Source organism: Panthera leo, chromosome A2 (genome assembly GCF_018350215.1).
Source record: "Panthera leo isolate Ple1 chromosome A2, P.leo_Ple1_pat1.1, whole genome shotgun sequence".
In the NCBI taxonomy this organism is placed as follows: domain Eukaryota; kingdom Metazoa; phylum Chordata; class Mammalia; order Carnivora; family Felidae; genus Panthera; species Panthera leo.
Window position 1 is genome coordinate 5,102,138 of NC_056680.1, and position 22,920 is coordinate 5,125,057.

Genomic DNA, 22,920 nt, shown 5'->3' on the forward strand with positions numbered 1-22,920 from the left:
GTGCAGAGGCTGTCCTAACCACTTCCTCCTCTCTCTCCAGGTTGGCTGGTTCCCCTCCAACTACGTGGAGGAAGATTACTCTGAATACTGCTGAGCTTGGCACAGTGGCCAAGAGACGAGAAACTCCAGGCTCTGAGCCCAGGATGAGCAGGCAGCAGGGCCAGGGGGCTGTGACAGGTCCCAGCGGGCTGAGCACCGGTATGGATGGTGGAGGGCCAGCGTCCAGCTGGCAGGGCTCCTGGGATGATGCTCTGCCACGGTTAATTTATAACACACCGATTTTCTCCTGGGGCCCCTCGAGAAGGCGGGGCTCGAGGCAACAGCTTTTAATAAAATGTCGAAAGGAAGGACTGTAGTCGTTCAGGACGACGGGGAAGGGTGGGAGAGGACATGGGGACACCGATGAAAGTCCTCTCCCCGATCCCTGCCTCCCAGCTTTATCATCTTACTGTGCCATTTAAAATAAGACCCGACGAAGGAAATGGGGCCCCCATGAGGCAGGGAAGAATTTTACACTCACAGATTCCAGATCACAAAAAGTGTAACTCTGCTTTGTTTTTGTCTGTGCTGGACCTTCACTACTCTCCGATTCTGCTAAGAGGTGGTGACTTCATGTTAGTCCGTTTCCCCCCAAGATCAGGTTTAAATTCCAGGGCCTTTGGCACTAGGGTGTTGGGCAGACAGCTGGTACTTGGAGGTTACCTATCACACTGCCATCTGCAGACAGATGTCATTCCTTTTGCTTCACCTCTGTTTCCTCTACGTCTTCCGTGTCTCTCTTGGCACACGCCAGACATCTGGCTGTTTGTCCTGAAATGCCGAGTGGAACCACCGTACTTCTTGGTTTACCTGCAACAGTCCTGGTGTAGTTATTAATCACGACCCTTTTCATTCTTCAAAGGGTCCTGGTTTGGGTGACAGACTGTACGGTCACTGTCTTAGGTTGGGCTTTTCCAGAAGCAGAGCCTGAGACAAGGATTTGGGTGCGCAAAGTTAATCCGGGAGGTGATCCCAGGAAGTAGCCAGAAGGGAGAGAGAAGGGAGAAGGGAAAAGGAAGGAGGCAGTACAGGGAGCCCTGATGGGCAGGTGACAACCGTGGGCTTTGGGGGCTTATTCTCGTTGGGGATCCCTGGAGGTCTGCGTAGGACATGCCTCGCAGTTGAAGGACAAAGAGCTGGGGTGTGTGTTCGCCAATGTCTATCAGTCATTGATTGACAACAGCTTGTATCTAGGCGGTGCATGTGCTGATGGCTGGAGGACCACAGGTGTTTCTGGAGCTGCTGACCTGTTGGATGTTGTCAGTACTGAGGAACTGTGGGCGGGGTGCTCACAGTGTCTGCGAGCAGCCATCCCTACCCAACAGGTGCCATGTGCAGGGTGCGGGGGAACGTCTGCAGGGCTTGCTAAACCCTGGGTTCCATAGGGCTCCAGGGAACCTTCTTCCTCCCGTATCACCCTGAAGCCACCTAAACAGGGGTGTGCGGATAGGGTACAGGGATGCTTCTCTGGACCTGTTTCTTCTCCCCCACCTTGGGGAGCCACGAACTATCTTGTTGCAGGAAAGGTTGCTTCAGCGTGGTGAACGCTCTTCCACAGACATGGCCAGATTTTTTTTTTTTCTTTTAATTTTTAGACTTACTTAAAAAAAATTGTGGCAACATTTACATCATATAAAATTAACCACCCTAACCAGTTTTACGTGCACCATCCAGTACTGTGGTGTATATTAATTGTGCAAGCAGTCTCCAGAATTTTTCATCTTGCAAAATGAAAACCCTGTCTCCTTTAAGCAACAACTCCCCAGTCCTTCCTCCTTCCAGCCCCTAGAACCCGCTATGGCCAGACTTTTATCAGGAATCCTTTGGGGCTTAGATTTTTTTTTATATATATCTCTAAGTTTTATTTATTTATTTGTTTATTTGTTTATTTATTTATTTTCAATAGATGACGTTTATTGTCAAATTGGTTTCCATACAACACCCAGTGCTCATCCCAAAAGGTGCCCTCCTCAATACCCATCATCCACCCTCCCCACCCTCCCACCCCCCCCCCCCCCATCAACCCTCAGTTTGTTCTCAGTTTTTAAGAGTCTCTTATGCTTTGGCTCTCTTCCACTCTAACCTCTTTTTTTTCCTTCCTTTTTAGATTTTTGAGGCTCAAAAGCCAAGATGCAAAATCTCTAAAAAAGGCTTTTGAAGTTTTAATGTTTTATTATTTATTTTTGAGAGAGAGACAGAGCATGAGTGGAGGAGGGGAAGAGAGAGAGGGAGACACAGAATGAGAAGCAGGCTCCAGGCTCTGAGCTGTCAGCACAGAGCCCGACGCGGAGCTCGAACTCACAAACCGTGAGATCATGACCTGAGCCGTAGTCGGACGCTTAACCGACTGCGCCACCCAGGCGCCCCAGGGATTTTTTTTTTTATGTTTATTTATTTTTGAGAGCGAGAGAGACAGAGCACAAGCAGGGGTGGGGCAGAGAGAGAGGGAGACACGGAATCGGAAGCAGGCTCCAGGCTCTGAGCTGTCAGCACAGAGCCCGACGCGGAGCTCGAACTCACAAACCGTGAGATCATGACCTGAGCCGTAGTCAGTCGCTCAACCGACTGAGCCACCCAGGCGCCCCACTAAAAGAGGCTTTTGAAACTCAAAAGCCAAAAAGCTGTTTGGGTTTTTTGTAACTCTCCTGAAGGTTGCAGAAATAACCCTTTGGAGGCTGGGGAAGGGCCATGGGCTATATGTTGATTTGGGGGGAAATAGTTAATACTTCTGACTATCACCCCCTGCACACAATAACAGAGGCGGCCCTCCTGTCAAACATGCAACGTGGCCTGATGCCACAACCAGCTCTGGGGACAGCGGAGCTGCATGGCCAGGACTCCGCGGAGATCCTCAGGTCAGTTTCGGTCCTGGAAAATTAGCTGTAACACTTTGGGAAAGTGACTTCACTTCTCTGAACTAGAGGAAGATGAGAAGTCACCTGTCCGAGGGTGTAGACTTGTCCAGCGATGAAGTGCAAAGCCACCCTCTTACCCATCACTCCAGCGGCTGGTGGGAACCATAGATTTCCTAGTTCTGTCTTCAAGCAGAGGAAACCAGGGCCCAGACATCACCTGTGCACACCTGGCCAGGTGCGGGATCTGGACGCCGGAGTCTGGAAGCGTCTTCTGTGTTTGAAGGACCATGTAGCTGGAAAGGGGGTATTGGAGTCACAGAGGTCAGGACCGTGTGGGGGTTTTCTGCCCTCCCCCATGACTCACCCCCTGAGCCATGCCATGAATTTGCTTAAGGTGGTTACCTGGGCTAATTCAATGGTGTTGATGAGGTTGAGGTGATGAACTTGTTCTTGGAGGTCCTAAGCATCACCGTCCTCCAGCCACAGGCTGAGCTTCGACCCCCCAGTGATGCCTTGGGCTCTCACCCCAGACCTGGGGGTCTTTACGGTACAAGCTGTAAAGTCAGTCACTTTAGGCCACGTGTTCTGCAGTAACGAGTGACTTTCATATCTCCGTGTCTTACAAACAACTCCTTAGTGTATTAGCTTCGACTGTGCTGAAGAAGTTTCCGGAAGGAGAAGACACGGTTTGAGACATACCAGGCTCAGGATACACGAGGCTCATGGCAGAAAGAAAGGAGAGATGTCAGGACCACTCAGTGGCTCTCAGAGTTTCTTCTGGAGAATGGAAGAACCACTCCCTTGTGCACTGAGCTGGCTAAAGCAGGTTGAACAACTAAGAGTGACGTTAACAGGGCAGGAATGTTTAATCCTCACACAGAGAGAGGTGTATTTGGAGCAAAGCGAGAATCGACCAGAGAGACCTTTAAATCGTTCATTCATGATTCATTCACTTGTGTTTGTGATAAGCAGTTAATGACACGTGCTGTTATGGGGTAACCTATACCCCCTCCCAAATCAGGAGCTGACGTCCTAGGCAGGACCTCAGAATGTGACTGTATTTGGAGATGAAGTGTTTATAGTGGTGACTGAATCAAAACAAAGTCGTTAGGGTGGGCCCTAATCCAATGTGACCTGTGTCCTTGGAAGTATGGGGACACAGACATTCACGGATCATCGGTGAACCAAAGAGAGCAACCCCCAGAAAGAACCAAGCCAGCTGACATTTGATCTTGGACTTCTGGCCTCTGTGAGACAACACGCCTCCGTTGCCTAAGCTGGCCTGTCTGTGGCACTTTGTTACGGCAGCCTGAGCAAACGCATACACCAGCTTTGTGCCCTGTGACCGAATCGGGCACAGACCGGCCTGCAAAGTGCATACGATCTAACGGGGACTCTTCATCAGCTAGGTGATCAGAACACACAGTGACGTGTTTCATACTGAGGGACGCGAGGGGTTATGGGAAAAGAGACAGACATAGCTCATCCAGTCTTGGGGTGAGGGGATGGTCAGGGAGGGCTTCCTGGAGGAGGGAACACCTAAGGTGGTACCTGAACAATGAGCTGGAGTATTTAAGAAAAATGCAGGGACATTTCTTAAGGGAGAGGTGCAAGTGAGGGTGTGCTTTGTGGATTCTGGGAACCGGTTTACTTTTCTTAGGAGGGAAGGGGGAGAGCGGGGCTGGAGTTAAGTGTCAAACTGAGCCCAGGTCAGGCCCGGTGTAGGACCTATCTTCTTACGTGTCCCCCAGAGGGGCCAGGAAAGGAGAGCCTGTGGCCTGCTTCCTGAAGACACCTGCCGGAGGAGGTGGTGAGGATGAGGGGCCTCAGGTGAGCCCCGGAGGGGCCTGCTGATGGTTGGGGAGCTGGGTTCGAGGGCACAGCTCTCATCCCCTCTGCTGGTGCAGAAAGGTTACACACAGCAGCCCCACAATGTCCTGGTTCTCTAATGCTGGCAATCAATTGCGTCTGGCTGCCTGGGGATGCATACACACACTTGTGCATGAGTGCGCACACACACACACACACTCTATCACCTTGTTTGGGCTGCAAAGGACACAGACGGGGTGGCTTAAACAACAGAAATTTACTGTCTCAGTTCTGGAGGCCGGAAGTCCAAGATCAAGGGGGTGCTCGGTCTGGAGATGCCCGAGAAGGATTTGTTCCAGGTGCCTCTCTGAGCTTCTGGAAGCTTCTTGGCTCACGGCCACACAACCCAGTGTTCACATGCCATCCTGCCTGTGTGCATGTCTGTGCCCAAAGTTCTTTTTCTTATGGGGACACCAGTCAGGCTGGATTAGGGGCCCACCCTGCCTCTAGAAGGACCTCAGCTTAACTCGTTGTATCCGCAAAGACCCTATTTCCACATAAGGTCATGTTCTGAGGTGCTGGGGGGCTGAGGGCTTCACCATGTGGATTTGGGGGAGCATGTAATTCCGTCCGCATCACAGACGTAACGTGTACACGAAGGGCCTCACAAAGAAACCCCGCAGCATCGGGACAAACGCACATACAGATGGTCAGGAAGAAACACAGCCCCCAAATACACACAAGCGGCCGATTATACGCGGACGCACAGATGGACACAGCCAGACACAAAGCTTTTGCCCGCGTGCAACTGCAGACAGACTGGTCCAGACACACACAGGCGCAGTGAGGCTCCCCACACCGCAGCAGGCCAGCAGACCCCAGACCCAAATGCTCCCGCAAACTCGTCAAACACAGACTGAAAACTAGGACCACACACAGATACAACACTACCACCACGCTGTGTCCACAGGCAATCCCGCGTGCGCACACACACGTGCATATGTATACAGACGTGGAGACACGTCTCGGAGGCTCAGCCAGACACCCTCACAAGCCCATCCCTGGAAATCCACACCCTCAAGTAGACTCGTTCGTGCGCCCTCTCCTGGGCACTCACAGACTCAGATGGAGACATCCGTACGTGAAGTTGGTGGCGGCCGACCTCAGACACAGGCGGGCAGCCCCTGGATCGGGCAGAAACATCTAGAAAGGCAAGACCCACGACCTGGAGGCATTGCTGCAGCAGAAGGCTGCAAAGTAAAGCCAAGCTTGCCCCCTGGTGGACGGTGGCAGTACTGTCCTGACCTGCTCTGCCGACCTGGGTCCCTGCTTGGAGAAGGGAGGAGAGAGCAGGGAAAGAATGTGTGTGTGAGTGTGTCTGTGTGTGTACCTGCACATGTGTGCTTGTCCACAAGCCCGTCTGTATGGGCCCAGATTTGGGCACCACCAGGGGCTTCTGATGCTTTTGGCTTCACAGCTGATCAGCCTCGTCATGCTGACTAATGACACCCCTATTCCTTCCCCCGAAGCCACAGGGAAGGACACGTCCCGAGGGACGCCTGGAGGTCTTAATATCAGGGTCTTCCTGGATACAAGCGCTCCCAGCCTCCAGAGGCCAGAATGGGGCCAGAGCGAGAAATACAGATGGAAGGGCCTAGAGGGGCGAGGATTTTCCCGGAAGGGGAGGTTGGATCTGGGGTCTTTGACGGGTATGTTCATGTTTGTACTGCTAAGAAGGTGGTGAAATGTCTTGTAGGTGGAAGGGACTCTATCCAGAACCTTTTACTGTGGTCTCAAGGCCCTTCCCATTTCTCTAATCCCTTCCAGGGGCTTCCACTTGGGCTGTTGAGTCAGTACCTTGTTATCTTCTGGAAGAGACATGCTTAATCTAAAGGAATGACTCTCTAATGGTGGAAGTTCAGTGAAGTCAGGTTTGGGGCAGATTTCCTTTCTTCTTTTTAAAACTAGTTTACTGAGGTATGATCAATACCTAAACAGCTGTGCATGTTGAATGTATGCATGACAGTGAGTTTGGGGATACTGTTTCTACCTGTGAAACCATCACCAATATCAAGGACAAAAACATATCGGTCACCTCCCAAAGTTTCTTCCTGCGGCAGATTTCCATGGAGGGCCCCATCATATTGCATGGGGAGTATTTACTCGAGGACAGCCTTTCCTCAGGGACCCAAAATGCTGTGTTTCCTTGGTGTTGAAGACTGAGGTCTCAGGTCACCTAAACTCTCTCTGCCGCTCAGGCACTAATCTGAAGCTATGTGCTGCCCTCTAGTGGCCGTCTTTTTCTTCGGAAATGTTTATTCCTTTATTTTGAGAGACAGAAAGAGAGAGTGTGCACGAGCAGGGAAGGGGCAGAGAGAGAGACAGACAGGGAGAAAGAGAATCCTAAGCAGGCTCCACACTGTCAGTGCAAAGCCTGATGCAGGGTTGGATCCCATGAACCGTGAGATCATGACCTGAGCTGAAATCAAGAGTCAGACGCTTAACCGACTGAGCCCCCCGGGCGCCCCAAGTACCAGTCTCCCCCACTTCTGATCCACTTGGGAAAAGCACAGAGAGACATCAGACAGGCCAGGCATCAGGCTGGATCCGTAGGATGACCCATAGGGCCTTATATAATCCGCATCTCCCTTCCTGCCTGGGACACAGTGGCCTCTGAAAGCAGAAAGGGTCAGCGGGGAAAGCTGAGTCACCAGCCCTGGGGTTGAGGGGGGGGGGGGCGGACTTGTTCCTGATTGGGTGGCCAGGGAATGCCTCCCTCACGTCTGTGCTGAGGCCGGAATTCATGGAGAAAGTGCACCATGGAAAAGTGGGGAGGAAATTTGTGTTTCGGGCAGAGGAATCATCAAGCCTGGCAAGGCTCTCAGGAGCCTGTTATGTCAATGCCCTGAGTTTTCTGGAAGAGAAATGCTTTTGTCCAAAGGAATGACTAATAGTGGAATTTCAGGAAACCAAGTCAAGCATGGGACAGTTTTTTTCTCTCTCTCTTTAGTTTTTATTTTTTTAAAAAATTCAATATTTCTTTATTTTTGAGAGAGAGAGACAGAGAGAGAGAGAGAGCATAAGCAGGGGAGGGACAGAGAGAGAGGGAGACACAGGATCCGAAGCAGCTCCAGGCTACGAGCTGTCAGCACAGAGCCCAACATGGGGCTTGAACCCACGAACTGCAAGATCATGACCTGAGCCAAAGCAGGACGCCTAACCGACTGAGCCACCCAGGTGCCCCCTCTCTCTTTAGTTTTTTAGACCACTCTGTTGAGGTCTGAAGAATGAGCTTGGTGAGATCAAGAATTTAAAAAAATTAGTAAAAATTAACCCCCCCTCCCCCCGCGAGAGCTTCCTATGGTGGCCCCTGCTGGCCTGCTGCAAGTCTTTGTGAAGATTAGAAGAAGGTGCCCCCCACCCCGGCAGGTGCAGGCGTGCTCCCAGGGTGCCCCACTTAGCCCATGATGAACTTTGGTGTCCCCCTCGGCCAGGCACCTTGCACAGGAGCATGGGAATCCTGTGAGGGATGGGAAAAAAAAATCCTATTTTCACCACAGTCTTCTTAGGCCACCACCTCTTACATTCTTGGAGTTTCACTTCCCTCAAATTCTGCCCTCTGTTTGCCTGGGTTCCGGGGCCCCGTGTTTGGGGAACAAATATGATGGCTTATTACTGCCTTCTCAAAGCTTCTGCACGTCCACATCCTACTTCTGGCAGCGTCTGAGTGAGATCCGGGGGAACAATCCCTAGGGCTGTGGTTTCTGCCCTCGTGAGATGCAGCACTCGCAGAAACCATCCAGGGCGCTGAGTTTCTGCAGAAATTGGGAGAGTGAGAGTATGGGGGGGTAGGAACTCTGGCGATCGCCAGGTATCCGCTCCAAAGGAATTAGCAAGTCCCCACGCATTCCCACGATGGCATCCAGTGTTGGTTCCAAACACGGTGACCGAGTCTGTCAAGGATGGATGCCCAAGGAATACTGCTTCTCGGGTCAGAGTGCAGTTAGGAAACAGAAGCCGTGGGCATTCGGTTGTCTCATGGTTAACTTTTGAGGAAGTATAGATTTAGAATGTTTTATAGTTTTCTAGGGCAAATGTGTTCATCGCTGTGAAATGAGATCAGCTTCTACAGGAAAACAAATTTCAGAGGCCACACCCCACCACAGAAACTCACACCCCGTGTCTTTTGGTCGCTTTGTATAGCATAAACTAATTGGGTTCCTTTCCGTCGATGCACAATGAAACACTTCGGTGGAATCGTGGGCACTCTTTATTTTGGGGTCAATTCTATCAGGCAGTGATTTATGTACAAGAAACTGCTTCCTTTCACAACGTAAAATTTGATGAGTTTTGAAAGCCTCTGCTGGAGATACAGAACCTTTCCATCATCTCCTAACTTTCTTTAAGCCCCCTGTTCTCCCTCCTTCTCCCTCTGCCTCCAGTCCCCACCCCAGGATTTGTCCCCCTCCCCTCCACCAACAATATATGGTTTGCATTTTCTAGAATATCCTGCTGTTGGACTTTGTGATGGTTAATTTTATGTCTGCTTGGCTAGAGTATGGTGATCAGTTGTGTGGTCAAACACCAGTCTAGATGCTGCTGTAAAGGTATTTATTTGTTTGTTTATGAGAGAAAAAGAGAGAGAGGGAGGGAGAGAGAATCCTGGTGCAGGGCTCAGTCTCAGCACCCTGAGATCATGACCTGAGCCAAAAGTCAAGAATCAGACACTTAGGGGTGCCTGGGTGGCTCAGTCGGTTAAGCGGCCGACTTCGGCTCAGGTCATGATCTCACAGTTCGTGAGTTTGAGCCCCGCGTCGGGCTCTGTGCTAACAGCTCAGAGCCTGGAGCCTGTTTCAGATTCTGTGTCTCCCTCTCTCTGGCCCTCCCCCGTTCATGCTCTGTCTCTCTCTGTCTCAAAAATAAATAAACGTTAAAAAATAAATAAATAAAATAAAGAACAAGTGTTAAAAAAAAAAAAAAAAAAGAATCAGACACTTAACCAACTGAGCCTCCCAGGTGCCCCTGAAGGCATTTTAAAGATGTGATTAACATTGAGATAGGTCAACTTTGAGAAAAGCAGCTGACCCTCCATAATGCGGATGGGTCTTGTTTAACCAGTTGAAGGCCTTAAGAACAAAGAAGTTTTCCAAGAAAGAAGGAATTCTGCTTCCAGACTGCAACATAGAAATCTAGAAATTCTGCCTGAGTTTCCAACCTTCAGACTCAAGACAGAAGCATCAGCTCTTACCTGGGTCCCCAGCCTGATGGCTTGGCCTACAGATTTCTGACATGACAGTCCCCACAATCACAAGAGCTAATTCCTTGGAGTCCCTCACTCCTTTTGCTGTGGCTTCTCTGGGGAGCCCTAATACAGAATTCTTCAAGTATTTGCTGTTTTGTGTCTTTAAAAAATTTTTTTTAATGTTTATTTATTTTTGAGAGAGAGGGAGAGAGACAGAGCAGGGGAGGGGCAGCAAGAGAGGGAGACACAGAAACTGAAGCAGGCTCCGGGCTCCGAGCTGTCAGCACAGAGCCTGACATGGGGCTCGAACCCATGAACCGTGAGAGGATGACCTGAGCCAAAGTCGATGCTTAACCGACTGAGCCACCCAGGCACCTCACTCTTTTGTGTCCTTTCTGTCTGACTTCTTTTCCTGAGCATAAGGTCTTTGCGATTCATCTGCATTGTTGAGGGGCTCAGTAATTCTGTTTTCACTGCATAGATACATCACCTGTCGATGGACGTTGGAACTCTGTCCAGAGTTCGGCAATTGTGACTAAAGCAGCTGCAAACATCTGTGGGGGGAATCCTTCTGTGGATATATGCTTTTATTTCTCTTGGCCAAGCACTATATTGTCCAGTAATCCCACTTCTGGGGATATAACCATAGGAAATCAAAACCTGATATCAAAAAGATAATCTGTATGTCCATGTTCATTTCAGGATTGCTCATAACAATAGCCAAGACATGGAAACAATTTAAGTGTCCATCAATGGATGAATGGATAGAACATGTCACACACACACACACGGGAATATTATTTAGACAGGAGAAAAAAAAAAAAAAAAGAAAATCCTGCCATTTGCAGCACCAAGGACAGAACTTGAGGGCATTATATTAAGTGAAATAAGTCCAAAAGAGAAAGATAAATACTGTTATGATCTCACTTGTATGTGGAATCTAAAAAAGTGGAATGTGTAGAAATAGAATAAAATCATCACTACCAGGGCCACCTGGGTGGCTCAGTCAGTTAAGCACCTGACTTCGGCTCAGGTCATGATCTTGTGGTTCACCAGTACGAGCCCCACGTCGGAGTCTGTGCTGACAGCTCAGAGCCTGGATCCAGCTTCAGATTCTGTGTCTCCCTCTCTCTCTGCCCCTCCCCTGCTCGTGCTCTGTCTCTCTCTCTCTCAAAAATAAATAAACATTAAAAAATTTTTTTAAAGAATGGTCATTACCAGGAGTGGGGGTGAGGTGGGGGAAATGGGGAGACATTGGTTGAAAGGCACAAACTTTAAGTTAGAAGACGAGTAAGTATAACTTCTGGGGATCCCTGCACAGCAGTGTGATTATAGTTAACAAAGTTGCAAAGACACTAGGTCTTACTGTTCTCATCAGGAAAAAGAAACGGTAATTATGTGACGGGATAGAGACGGAGGTGTTAGGTAATGCCCTGGCAGCCGTCAGATGGTCATATGGAAACATATCAAATGAAACGTTGTATATCTTAAACCTAAAAAGACATGGAAATATTTCCATTCTAGCTGGTACGTAGTCATGACTCCAAGCCAACTGCATATAGCTGACTTTACCGTCAGATATCCCGTGACCCAGCTGCTGATGCATTAGTGGCTGGCCCTAGAGGCGGCCCCTGGATCTTGTGTTAGGCTCACAGCCAGTGCCCATTCTGAGGGGTCAGTGTCCTGCTTAGACCAGGTATCTCATTCTTTGGATAACCTGCTAGGAGCACTGATGGCACTGACTCCATCTCTGGCCCCCGCCAGGTGCAATGACCTCGCTGGGGGTTGCGAATCCTAGGCCTGTGGGTGCTCTGATCTTCCCTAAAGTAATGCACAGAAGGCCCCACTTTAGGTAACGACCCCGTGACCTCACCACCATGCCCCTTGCTCCATAAAAGCTGGGGATTACGTCAGGACTGGGCAGAGAGTAGCTGCGGAGGATGCGGGGGTCGCCCACCCGATCCCCCTGTCCGTAAGACACCCTGAACACAACTCTGTCGGCTCTACGCAGTGGCTTGCTTTGCTTTTCGGTCTTAAAGTGACTTCTCGGTCTGGAGGAGATATTACTGACCCTCCTCCATTTTCTAACGCGCCTGTTCAGAAAAATGTTCACATAGTTGGCCCTTGTTTGGAGTCTGGGAGCTTGGGCCCTCCCATGAGGACTCTCAGGCATGGGGGGTTTGCTGGGGAGGACGTTTAGCGGAGGTGAGGGAGGGTAGCCTGGTAGGAGGGAAAGAGCTGAGCAAGTGTAACCGTTGTTTTGTTTGTTTGTTTGTTTGTTTTGTTTTTTTTTAAACCCAGGATGGTGTTCTGACAGAGCTGAAGAGTGGAACCGAAAAACAAGGTTAAGGGCAGCACAGGTACCAAGTGTATTAGGGCGAAACAGAAGGAAGACTCCTGTGACCTGGGGGCAGGGGGAGGGGCTCCTTAAGGAGGAGGCCTGTTTAGATAATCATCCAATATATCAGGAGGGAGTTTATCAGCCTGACTAGTGGCCAAACACACTTCTACACGAGGCCCCTAGATTGGGGTCCTGATTTAGGGCAATTCAGGGATGGATCTGTTTATTACGTTTCCTGCAGAAGAGAGAACTTCCGTAGTCAGTCAGGGGACACTAATGAAAAAGAGTAAAGATAGAAATCCATCATGGTCTAAGCAATGTTCCGACACGTGTAGTCCTTACAGCTGACTTCCCTAGGAGGTGGGTTCTAATTCAATCAGGTGCTGGTTTCCCCCGGCTCTGAGCAGAGGTCTCACGGCCAGAAGCAGCTGGACCAGAGATGTGGAGGGGATCGCATTAGACCAATGAGGAGGAAACCTCCCATGGGAGTCTTAGGCTTGGCAGCCGTCCTGGGGACTTAGGTGGCTGTCCTGTGCCCAAGACAGACAACTTTGTACAAGGACAGGAATAAAGAGAGGGCATCAGGTTTCTGGATCTTATTACCATTCTGGCCAGGGTACTAACTTCCTGCCTTTTCTCCTCCCCATAGAGTAGCCACGGGCTAGAGGCTTGCAGCCCAAGCAGTCGGCATGGCATGAAAGTGTTCCAAGAAGACCATACTCCTCGAAAGGCCCCTGAGATGAGAGTAAAGGAGGAGAAGAGAACATACTCACCAAGTTTGCAAGAAGCTCAGAGTCCAGATGCAAAGACTCTCAGCCCCAGGTAAGGGCACCAAAATGATAAAATTATGAAGCGGGGCATGTGAACAAATGGCTAAGAAAGAATTCTTGAGACATTTTTGGTGCAAAAAGGTGATTTAATTATAGCACGGGGACAGGACCTGCGGGCAGAAAGAGCAGTACTGGGGTTGTGAGGGGTGACTGATTATACACACTTTTAAGTTAGTGGGGCTTAAGGATAGCTTAAGTCTCTAAGGAATTTGGAAGCAAGGCTTCTGGGACCTCGCTGCTGAGATAAGCTTATTTTAGTCTTTAATAAAAACATGAAGGCAGTAAGGCAGCCATGAGTTCCTCTAGGAAGGTCCCACGCTACATGTTTCAGGTGCAGGCTGACGAGATTTAAGGACATTTAATTTAGGCTACATTTCTCTTGCGTTTTTTTTTTTTTTTTTTTTTTTTTTTTTGCCTCATTATAAGGAGGTGGTCTCAGGTGGAATCTAACCTCAGCCTGATCCCATGGGGAATCTGGAGCCTAAGGAATGCCCTGTGTTGATCTCACCATGGGGCTGGGCTTTTGCAACTCTGTTGACCAGCTGGGCTGCGTCTGAGGCTTTGGGCAGACACCGGGGAAGGGGAAGCAGTGAGCTGTTAACAGGCAATGCTCACAGCAGCTGGGGGATGGGTGTTTCAGCTACTAAAGGGAGGTTTTAGAGCATCAACAGCGTCCACTATGAGGGCTTTAGTTGGTCTAGGATGACTAGGTTTTGGAGGGAAAGGGAGAAATGAGGCCAGTGGGGGATACCAGTGTAGGACTAGGTAGGGTCTTGGGTGCCATATTAGTGAGCTTGGAGTTCATCCTGAAGATCATAGGGAGCCCTGGGAGGATTTAGACTATAGGAGGAACAAGGACAAGTTGGGTGGGGCTATCCTAGAGTAGCCCCACCACATCCAGAAGGTAACACATTCAGTGTTAGCAGGAGTGATGCCTCTGGGCATCACCAGGCTGATTTCTTCAGTCTGGAATGTCCCTTCTTTTCCCCTTTGCTGGGAAAGACCTATGGGGTCAGGCTTACACAAGTCATGTGGCTAGAAACTGTATTTCCTCTACCCCATCCTTCCTCTTCTCCCTCTATGGCTGTCCCCAGACCTGTAGGATCTCTGAAGTGCAGATTTTATAGCCTCGGTCAACTGTTTGGGGTTTAATAAAGCATCCTTTGTTCTTCTGTCCCTGACCAGGATCCCAGACCCCATCTGTTGGTAGAATAACGAAGCTCCCCCACCATCTCCTCCCTGCCTGCCAATTTGTCCACATCCAAATCCTTTGATTCTATGAATCTGTGACCTTACACAGTTGGGCTTTGCAGTTGGGATTGAGGATCTTTTTTTTTTTTTTTTTTTTTTTTTTAAAGAACTTGGTGTTTTGCTTATGTGTCTTTTTTTTTTTTTAACGTTTATTTATTTTTAAGACAGAGAGAGACACAGCATGAACGGGGGAGGGGCAGAGAGAGAGGGAGACACAGAATCGGAAGCAGGCTCCAGGCTCTGAGCTGTCAGCCCAGAGCCCGACGTGGGGCTCGAACTCGCGGACCGCGAGATCATGACCTGAGCCGAAGTCGGACGCTCAACCGACTGAGCCACCCAGGCGCCCCTGGGATTGAGGATCTTGAGATGAGGGAAATTATTCTGGATCGTCTGAGTGGGTATAATGTAATCACAAGGGTCCTTTTAAGAGGGAGGCAGGAGTGTCAGAGAATGAAAGAGGGAGTTTGAGGGAGAGAGGGAGGGAGGCTGGAAGATGTCATACTGCTGGCTGTGAAGACAGAGGAAGGGACCATGAGCCAAGGAATGTGGGCAAACTCCAGAAGCTGGAAAGGAGAAGGAATGGACTTCCTCCAGAAGCCATATGCAGCTCTGGTGACATCTTGATTTCAGTCCCCTAAGACTCCCTTGGGACTCTGGCTTCCAGACCTGTAATGTAATTTATCTGTGTCATTTCGAACGGCTGTTTGTGGTGCTTTGCTATGGTGGGGATGGGGGCGGGGCAGGGAAGTCACATGGCCTCATCCCTGCCCATCCTCATTCTCAATGTCAACTATTCCTCTTTCAGACTCCCCCGATTACTAGACATTTCCCCTGTTCTGCTGTTCCTGCTTCTTAAATTCCTCTCTGTCTCCACAGCCCCTGCCCTAGACCAGACCACCTCACTTTTCTCTCTCCGGGATGCAGCCCCAGCCTTCCCAGGGGAGGGCGCTCCTGCCTGGGTCCAGGGCATGGCTGTTGCAAAACCCCAGTCTGCCCTTCACTACCTTGCTGAAATTCCTTCTGACGCCCTGAGGATCAAGTCCAAACTCACCCACATTAGAAAGCTTTGCATGAAGTGATCTTTGCTGACTTCTCCTGTTCAGACATTTGCTGGTATTAGTGCTCGTATGAGCAGCCACAACAATCTAGTATAGCAAGAGAATAATAGTGGTAACAATAGAGAGTTTTACTGAGCATTTAATCTGTGCCAAGCAGGAGTTTGTGATTTTATTACATTAAACCTCAAACCCTGGGAAATTGGTATTGTCCTTATTTTGCTGATGGAGAAAATTGCTTCTAGGTAGACCAGTTGTCTCTTGCTGCATGGCCACCCCCCCCCCCTTCCAAAATTGGAAGTTTTAGAGAACAAGGTTGTATTTTCTTATAGTTTCTGAGGCTCAGGGAATCTGGAGGTGGCTCATCTGGGTGGTTCTGGATCAGGGTCCCCCCCATGAGGTCACAGTCAAGCCGTTGGCCACAAACCTCATTTCCTCCTCCTGTGAGCTTCTCCACAGTGCTGTGGGGTGTCCTCACCACACGGCGACTGGCTTCCCCTTGGGGAATGATCCCAGGAGAGAGTGAGCAGGAAGCCACAGTGACCCTCTCACCTCAGATGCCTCAGATGCCAGAGTCACATGCTGTTTTTCCTGTTGACTAAATTCAGCGCACGCCCAAGGAGAGCGCTCCCTCTTGAAGGGAAGAGTGCGCAAGGATTTGTGAATGTAAGGTAAAGCCACTGCATTTGTCTGTCTGACTCTAGTGTCCACACTCTGGATGCACCGGACAAGGATTACAGAAGAACGTGCAAGTCCTGGAAATTGTTCCCAGCTGGTAGTATTGACCTACGTTACAGCGTGCCCCCCACAGCGATCCTTTGGGACATGGCCTCTCGTCACCCTCGTTCTCCACACGAAAAACCTGAGACCCAGAGAGGCAAGCCACTTGCCAAGGGCACTTTGAGAACACACTGGAGTCAGGATTTGATCCTAGGTCTGATTCTCTATCACAACCAACACTGGGAGTTTTTCCCACATGCCAGGATTTGTTCTGGACAACACATCAGCACCACGAAGTGGAGCCTATTATCGTTGGGCCCATTTTACACACGGGAATGTTGAGGCACAGAGAGATTAAGAACATGACTAGCATGCAGGGGAGATGGGATTCGGACTCCTGGGGATCTGGTTCTAGAGTCTGCTTGTCCTCCAGCGCTTATCCGTGACAGACACAGCGGCTGTTTTCCTCTTACTTGGTGGCATTTGCTGTGTTTCTGTGCTGCTCCTAAGTGCAGCCTCGCTGGGCAGGGCCCCCTGATGCGCACACAGGGGGCCACTGATGTATCTTCTTCAGTGATCATAACTCCAAGGTGGGTATTTTGCAGTGCGTGGAGCAAAAGGGAGAATGCAGAAGCACGTGGGGACTTTTCTTCCCAGGAACTTGGGGTTGGATTTTGTGCCTCATTTTTAGCCTGTGGTAAGTGCTTTTGGTGCCTACCCACACCCATGACCCTGAGCCCCTCAGGGCACACAAGACTCACATTTGTCAGTCCACAGGGTTGCACTCGGGTTATGCCCATTCTGTGTGTTTGGAGGCCAGGCCCAAGGTGTTGTGGGTAGACACCAGCCTCAATCTGTGCCTGGCAGTAGCCAGTGGATAAATACCCCAGCTCCCTTGCCTCTCAGTTGGGGTAACTGAAGACTGCTCTGGGCTGCGTTTCAGAGGTCCTTGTGGAATCAAGCTCAGTTTCTCACTGTGCAACTTGCTAGAATGCACGGCCACTGGGGACCCTTTCCTGTCCCCATCTCCCAGCTCCCCTCCCCAGCTGGCATTTCCTCGGGTCACCTCCCTGATAAACTACTTTCACTAGAATCCCAGTCTCAGCATCTGCTTCTGGGGACCCTGGCTGAGGCATTATCAGCCCTCTGAGTGTGTGAGCTCGTGCACGCAGGTGTGTTAGGGCTGGGAATGGGGTGGGGGTGCTGCTGTGCTGGGGTAAAACGTAGGAGAGCTAGAGGCATATGGAGTGGTTCGAGAGCTAGGGCTTGGAGCCAGAGGATCCTGGATTCAAATCTTGACTCTAAGTAACCTTGGACAAGTCGCAATGCTTCTCCATGCCTCGCTTTCCTTTTTAATTTTAATTTTTGTTGTTGTTGTAAAATGGCTGGGGGGTCAGAATCTCTGCTCGATGATGTGGACGTGAGGATGAAAGTGAATTTCGTTGGCGATGTGTCTAGAGCGGCACCTGGTCCACGATGCCCGTGATGGCTGTCTGCGTGGGGCCTGCTGGGAAGAGATCTTTGAGTCTGGGCTTCGCTTCCCTGGGGACAGGTGGTAGTAGCTCACTTATAGGTGCAGTGGAAGAAGGCTGAGAGGTAGGCGCTGGTGGGGAAGGAAAAGCAAGAGTTGGGGGGAAGGAGAGAGAAGGTGTATATACTATACACCAGCTAGTATAACTTCTCTTCACTGTGGCGGAAAGAAAATTAGGGGGTTGCCACACTGTCCTCATCTAGCAGCAATTCAGCAAAAAGGGCTGTCTTGCTCTGGCAGTGTTGAGCAATTCTGGCTCCACCCCTCCCCTCTCCCCATACCCTCTGTTACTGAAAACGCAGAGAACGAAGGCAAGGTTCCCTTCTTTAATGACAGAAACACGGGACCATGTGGAGCTTCAGCTTGCTCCTCTTCTGGGGTGAGTGTGGGGCTGAATGGTGGTGGGAGGGCTGGGGGAAGCCTGCATTGGAAATAGAACCAGGGGAAAGGGAAGCCCACGGGGCAACCAGCCAGAGACCCCAATTCTAGGCTGAACACTATCAGCACCTTCTTTGTAGGAAAAAAATCACTCAGCATAGGAAATTCCCTCTCTCCAGGTAGACTTTCTTTATAGTCATTCATTTGGCATGTATTTCTTGCAGTCGTGAGTCTGATATCATAGTAGGAAGGGCAGGCAGAAAAGAAGCTACTTACAGTAACAGCAACCACCCGCCTAGCACCGTTGTAAGCTCATCAAATGTCTTCACCAAACTCCTCCAATATTGGGTCCCTAATAGCCCCATTTTACAAAGGAGGAAACTGAGGTAAAAGAGATTACATGACTTTCCCAGGACTACTTAGCTAATAAGTACTACACTTTATCCCTTATCACTATGCTATGCTGTCCCAAATAATAACTACACAAAAGCATTTCAGGCAGTGATAGTGCTATGCAAGAAGAGAGTGACTGGGGGTTATGTTGAAGGGGGAAGTCAGGGAAGGCCTCTCAGAGGGGGTGATTTTTGTGCTGAGCCCTGAGCCATGAGGTGGAGCCTTCCTGTCTCTTATTTCCCTTTCTTCAGGCGTCAGTTCATATTGGTCTTGTTTATTGTCTCTGTTGTGTTTGTTTGTTTGTTTTCCTGTCTTTCAAGTGTTGGTCACTGGTTCAAATCTATGAATGCGGGACAGTGTTTTGAGCAACAGGTGTGGGCTTCCTCAGCTGGGGTCCAGTGCATCTATTTGCGGAAGAGAAAACTCAGGCCCAAAGAGACTAAACAACTTTCCTAAGGCCATGCAGTCAGTAACTGGTGAAGCCAGATTGTTAAGCCCAAGTATTTTAACTCCAGAGTTTGCATGCTGAAAAATGATGCTCTGTTGCCTCTAAAATAGTTAACAAGCAAGAGAATTTCTACTGGTGATAACGAACGGGAATGTTGGGATTTGGGGGCTATGGGACCTGTTGACTGACAGGCTTCATTAGAAGGAGCAGGTAACTCGTGGGCCCCAAATGCAGGAATGCCAAGTTGTTGCTTTGGCCTGTCGGCCCTGTTAGTGGTAGTGGGTTGAGAGAGTGATGGTCGTGGGGGTTGTAATGTTGGAAAAGAGCTAAGTGCTGTGAGGCTGCACTGCCTTTTAGCTAATTTTTTTAAGTTTATTTATTTTTGAGAGAGAGAGAGAGCACAGGGGAGGGGCAGAGAGAGAGAATCCTAAGCAGGCTCTACACTGTCAGCACAGAGCCCGACACAGGGCTCAAACTCACAACCCTTGAGATCATGACCTGAGCTGAAATCGAGAGTCGGACATTCAACTGACTGAGCTATCCAGGTGCCTCCAGGTAATTTTTAAAAAACTAACCACCTGACCACCCATGCCATTTTAATGCTATAGATATACTGTACATATATTTATGTATTATATGTATCATTTCTATATATGTCTTATGCCAAAAAAATAAGATTTTTCCCCCATCTCTCCCCAAGAACTAAGTTTTGCCTACTTGGCGGGGGTGGGGGTGGGTGGGAAGAGATGTCATTTTTTTTGTTTGAGAATACATATCTTAGTGTATGTTTTTGAAAATCAGCTGGAACTTTTTTTTGTCATTGATAAGAAAATTCAGGGGTGCCTGGGTGGCTCAGTCAGTTGAGCTTCCGACTTCGGCTCAGGTCAAGATCTCACGGTCTGTGAGTTCGAGCCCTGCGTCTGGCTCTGTGCTGACAGCTCAGAGCCTGGAGCCTGCTTCAGATTATGTGTCTTCCTCTCTCTCTGTCCCTCCCCCGCTTGTGCTCTGTCTATCTCTGTCTCTCAAAAATAAATAAATGTAAAATTTTTTTAAAAAAGAAAAGAAAATTAAGACGATACAAACAAAATAAAAACCATAAAGTGCAAAAAAGCAGGAATTGCTTCTGTGAACGTTATATGAAATATTGAATGTTTGTCACGCAGGTGGATCTCTCATCTAGGCTCATCAAACCTGTAGTACTTTTTCAGGTTGAGCCTACATTGCTTCTTGATGGTTCATGGTATTCTTCTTTTCTTTGTTTATAGGGTGTTGTGGTTTATACAGCTCGTGTATTCTCTCAACAAAATCTGCGACAACTGGTGAGTTGGTCGAAGACAATCCATATGCTCAATGTGTGGGGGGGTGTTTTCTGGGGAGGAGAACCTCCTGTCTCAGGAGTTTGAGCTGCAGCTAACACTTGCTGGGAGCTACTTAGTGGCAGAGAAACAGGTAAATAATACCCAGGTCTCCTGGATCCTGCTCTAGGCTCTTACCTATGTGGCCATGCATTCACTGTGTGACTTCAGATAACACACAAAACCTCTCTGATTGTCATGTTCCTCAGCTGTGAAATACAGATAGCAAGGGTTCCCATCTACAGGGATATTGTGAAGCTTAAATCAAAAGTGAAGCTTAAATCACTTTTAAGCTTTAAATTAAGTGAAGCTCAGTTAACCACCTGGTACGTGTGAGAAGAGCTTCATAAATGGTGGTGTGGTGGGAATGCATTTTTTAAATAATTTTTTTGAATGTTTATTTATTTTTGAGAGAGAAAGAGAGACAGAGCATAAGCGAGGGAGGGGCAGAGAGAGAGGGAGACACAGAATCTGGAGCAGGTTCCAAGCTCCAAGCTGTCAGCACAGAGCCCCATGCGGGGCTTGAACCCATGAACTGCGAGATCATGACCTGAACCGAAGTCAGACGCTCAACAGACTGAGCCACCCAGGCGCCCTGAGAATGCATTTTTAAAATGTGTTAAGTCTCCCCTTCTTCCACCGAAGCTCCTGCTGGATGGAGAGGACAAATATTGCCAGTTCGTAGTGTCCTCAGTGTCTCAGTTTCCTGGCTCTGCCTTATTTGGGAAACTCAGTCTATGTTGTACAAATAGCTAATCTTGCAAATGTCCTACCCTTCTCTTGGTCCTCCCAACATGGCAGCTGGGTGTTGGTATAGGGGCAACTTGTAGGATCTTGTGGCTGTCAAGGGTGGACTCTGGACGGGGTGTTTGGTCTACTGGTAGAGGATGGCCCCATCTTGCTTGCCTAGTAGCCCTCTCAACAGCTTTGCATTCCCCAGGGGTCCGTGCAAGAGCTTCTGCTTCCTGTGTTCAGGCTACAGGACACAAGAAGATTTTTCTTAGAACAACCTACCACCTACTTCCCTCTGCAGCTTCTAATCTTTGGCTCTCATGCCTTGTTGGATGTGACAGCCGCAGAAAGCAAGCTTCTCTTCTCGACTGGGAAACTCCACCCAGCTCTTGTTGGGAGAAGTCAGCCCCTAGCCTTGATAGTCCTAAATCCACCATTCCTATGTAGAATCTTCTGAGGTGAGGTGGCAAGAGTAGAAGGGCTCCTGGTGGGTCCTTCTCAACTCCTCTCTTTATGAGCTTCCCATAGTTTTTTCTCTTCCCTTGTGATAGGTATTTGCCTTACACCACGGCTTAATGAAAACACTACCTCCCAGCCCTCCAAACCCGACTACTGCCAAATATTTTTATTGAGTTATGATCGACATATAGCAATCTGTGCGAGTTTAAGGTGCACATGTGTTGGCTTGATAACCACATATATTGAGAAGTGATTACCGCCATAGTATCCACTAACATCTTTGCACCTCACATAATTACCATTCCTTTTTGTGTGAAGGTATTTAAGACGTACTCGTAGCAGCTAACCAGGCATTGCTGGTATTGTTTTGTTTTTAAATGCTCATTTATTTTTGGGAGAGTGTGGACACGTGTGTGTGTGAGCAGGGGAGGGGCAGAGAGAGAGGATCCAAGGTGGGCTCTGTGCTGTCAGCAGAGAGATGGATACGGGGCTCAGACTCAGACTCATGAACCCACATCTGAGATGAAGCTGGACACTTGCTTAACTGACAGAATCACCCAGGTGCCCCTGTAATACAGTATTGTTACCTAGAGTCACCATACCATATAGGAGATCCCCAAACTCATTCATCTTATACGGTTTTCTTTCAAGACTATTGTCTTGTGGGGAACCCGAACATCCAGTTTGGTAATTAAAACCTGAACGTTACTGTTTTGCTTTCATTGTGTGTCTGCTGCTAAGACACATTAACTTTTTCCTGAACAAGATGAAATCCTTTGGCAGAATGTGTTGGGGGAATGGGTTCACATCCGTGTAAGTGGAAATATATTTCCAAAAGGGTCACATTAATTAAAAAAAATCATCATTATTATTGATTCCAGAAAGCCCTTGGCTAGTGAGGAAGTCATTGTATTAATCTCCACAGCTTGGGGACCTAGCCCAGGCTCGATACAGTGCAGGCAAGTTGGGTAGATAAATAACAGAATGAATGTGTGCCCCACATAGAGAATATGAGAGATGTTATAGTCGAGGCATGTACAAGGAATTTGTAAGTGGGAATTCAAAAGGCCTAATATTTGAGAAAACTAGGCACTATTGAGATTAGAAATGCATAAACACAGGGATGTTAACTTTGCGATAGTTCATCAGAGCACACACTTATGATATTTGTGCTTTTCTCCTATCATACTTGATAAAACATTATAAAAATGCATATACACTTTGGGGTGCCTGGGTGGCTCAGTTGGTTAAACGTCTGACTTTGGCTCAGGTCATGATCTCACGGTTTGGGAGTTCGAGCTCCACATCGGGCTCCGTGCTGGCAGCTCAGAGCCTGGAGTCTGCTTCAGATTCTGTGTCTCCCTCTCTCTCTGCCCCTCACTCACTCACATTCTCTCTGTCTCTGTCTCTCTCTCTCTCTCTCTGTCTCTGTCTCTCTCTCTCTCAAAAATAAACATTAAAAAACTTTAAATGCATATACAC

General features: G+C 48.9%; 2 protein-coding genes and 1 long non-coding RNA gene across 7 annotated transcripts in view; all 3 read left to right on the plus strand.

Moving 5' to 3' along the window:
• Positions 1 to 1,863, plus strand: part of VAV1 (vav guanine nucleotide exchange factor 1) — a 48,090-nt gene extending 46,227 nt beyond the window's left edge. For 3 of the 4 annotated variants that reach the window (XM_042928194.1, XM_042928195.1, XM_042928197.1), the window contains exon 27: positions 41 to 1,863. In XM_042928194.1, the coding sequence (XP_042784128.1) occupies positions 41 to 94 (54 nt within the window). In that variant the 3' untranslated portion in view covers positions 95 to 1,863. The remainder of the gene's footprint in view (positions 1 to 40) is intronic. The other variant, XM_042928196.1, reaches the window with a different exon arrangement.
• A 9,336-nt stretch (positions 1,864 to 11,199) lies between these two features.
• On the plus strand, positions 11,200 to 17,269 carry LOC122213279. The gene is made up of 3 exons (XR_006199465.1): positions 11,200 to 12,305; positions 12,936 to 13,108; positions 16,127 to 17,269. It is a non-coding gene; the product is annotated as an uncharacterized LOC122213279 (long non-coding RNA).
• A 673-nt stretch (positions 17,270 to 17,942) lies between these two features.
• Positions 17,943 to 22,920, plus strand: part of ADGRE1 (adhesion G protein-coupled receptor E1) — a 46,235-nt gene continuing 41,257 nt past the window's right edge. For both annotated transcript variants that reach the window (XM_042928201.1, XM_042928198.1), the window contains exons 1-2: positions 17,943 to 18,052; positions 20,158 to 20,211. In XM_042928201.1, the coding sequence (XP_042784135.1) occupies positions 18,022 to 18,052; positions 20,158 to 20,211 (85 nt within the window). In that variant the 5' untranslated portion in view covers positions 17,943 to 18,021. The remainder of the gene's footprint in view (positions 18,053 to 20,157; positions 20,212 to 22,920) is intronic.